The sequence below is a fragment of the Amphimedon queenslandica genome, unplaced genomic scaffold (assembly GCF_000090795.2).
Source record: "Amphimedon queenslandica unplaced genomic scaffold, v1.1 AMPQUscaffold_13412, whole genome shotgun sequence".
In the NCBI taxonomy this organism is placed as follows: domain Eukaryota; kingdom Metazoa; phylum Porifera; class Demospongiae; order Haplosclerida; family Niphatidae; genus Amphimedon; species Amphimedon queenslandica.
The window spans coordinates 243,167-245,303 of record NW_003546352.1 but is presented as its reverse complement, the minus strand read 5'-3'; the positions used below and the strand labels follow the sequence as shown (position 1 = coordinate 245,303).

Sequence of the window (2,137 nt, the reverse complement as noted above, 5' to 3'; positions counted from 1 at the left end):
GAGTGATTTTTTTTAATAAACTGTACAAAATATTCATGTTATAAAAAATATCCAGTACAATAGATTTACATGTACCTCAAGCAGTGCATTAAGATCTTTAGCAGCAGTAAAAGTCGCTAAGTCTTCAGCTCTTTTCTCTTCATAATAAACCAGTCCAGCATAAGCCAAATTCTCTACTATACCAGTGGAAACTACTACTTTACCTATACACAAATATACATTAATTAATATTCACTGCATGTTGATGTACTTACTATCAAAGTTTGAACTAATCTCAGTACAAGGTATTGGAGCAGTTGCTTCTTCATGCTGTGGTTCTTCATGATCCTTTGACTCTTCTACTCTTTCATTATCTTGCTCTTCATTTCCTTCCTCATGTAATGGCTCACCTCCAGTCTCCCCCTCTTCCTCTACTCCCTCATTACTAGTAGACTCTCCTATATAGTGGAATAGATTCAGTTCATTATATACTAGTACACACTCACTCACTCATTACTCACCTTGTCCTCCACTCCTACCTCCTGGTGGATCTTTAGTCTTATCAGAATCACTGGATGAATCACTATTACCATCTTCTACTTCCTCCTCAGTTTCCTCTTCTGCTTGTTCCTCTTGCTCCTCTTCCTCTGACTCGTCTCCATTAGTTGATGACTCTGATAGAAATTTCTCTCCAACAATAGCTACTAAACAAAACTCTTTACGTTGAATGGATCCATACCAACTATCAGCTTTAAACTCTCCTCCCTCAGCTATTAAGAAGTGGTAAGGAAGACTGGGTGTTCTCATGGGAGCTATGGCAAACTTGAGATGACGACTAAGAGCTGGTCGTCCTGTTAAATCAACACAGTGCTGTATTTCTAATATGAGTCGTTTGAGGAGAGGCTTTGAGAGTGATACTGCATACACAGCACTCACTAGGACAGTATTAGGTGGAAACTGGAACTGTCCTCCTACAAGAGCAACCACTGCTGCTTCTACTGTCTCAGAGGACAGTAAGCTCTCCTTTTGTACTCCAATCCTTAGACCATATTTCTCCCAATTCATCAGTTGAGGTTTGTCTCCTTGAATTAAGAACAGCTTCCTCTCTGCTACCTGGACATCACTCAGACAATCCAATTTATCTGTCAATTATACAAAATATATACAGTGAGTACACACACAATTGTATACACTCAGTCAGTCACACAATAATACTCTTACCCATTGAAGGGATCAGGTAATTAAATTGTAGTCCAATGGAACTAGTCTCTTTGATAGGTTGTTTGAGGACCCTCTCTTGTCTTTCCTTCACTAGTTTGGCTATGTACAACTCCTTTTCCTTAAGGTCTATAAATTAATAGAATATTAATAATTATTATTGATTAATGATGATACACTAACCAGTAATGATCTGTTTCTCATTCTGTGATTGTTCCTCTACTTGTGATGTCAGTTTGGCTATAACTTTGTCTTTCTCAGAAATGAGATTTTGATTGTCATCTACACAATAAACATATTCTCTCATCTAATACATGTTGTGTGTATAGTTAACTAACCAATAATATTCTGTTTCTCCTTGAGATATTGTTCCTCCATATCAGCTACTTTGAGTTTCAGTTTCTCATAATCTTCTACATTAATAGAATGTTCTTTCATCTAATATTATGTACTGATGATACACTAACCAGTAATAATCTGTTTCTTTTCTTCAATATCAGCAACTTTAGCTTTAAGCTTCTCATTATACTCTATTATCAATAAAAATACAAAAATACAAATTTGCACTGCATGTACAGTAGCCCATAAATACATGTACTATGATTATTGCTAATCATACCATATATGGTAAGCAGAGCTCACTCTACATCAATCTCATTATTTCTAATGCATGGACAATTTGACCTATATTGAGTACAGGATACTATTTCCATACTCAACATTGTCTAATCCACTAGTATTATAATGTAAACAATGTACACATAAACAACAGTACAATACAATAGTACCTAATTCAAGACTTGATTTATCCTTTTCTGCTTGCTCAAGGAGATTGGTAGAATAATCAAGTTGCTGACTAAGTGTTGCCTTTTCTTGAAGAAGCTGTTGCTGCTCTTTGTCTCGATCTTGCTGTATCTGCTCTTTCTCTTTTATTTCTCTT

The 2,137-nt window shown here is 35.8% G+C and overlaps 1 protein-coding gene across 1 annotated transcript in view; it reads right to left on the bottom strand.

Moving 5' to 3' along the window:
* Positions 1-75: 75 nt before the first annotated feature.
* LOC105312742 (kelch domain-containing protein 4-like) overlaps positions 76-2,137 on the bottom strand; it is a gene marked incomplete at its 3' end in the record, with an annotated part of 6,297 nt that continues 4,235 nt past the window's right edge. The window contains exons 3-5 of the mRNA XM_011405617.2: positions 501-749; positions 255-437; positions 76-203 (exon numbers count right to left, since the gene is read on the bottom strand). Coding sequence (XP_011403919.2) covers positions 76-203; positions 255-437; positions 501-749 — 560 coding nt within the window. The remainder of the gene's footprint in view (positions 204-254; positions 438-500; positions 750-2,137) is intronic.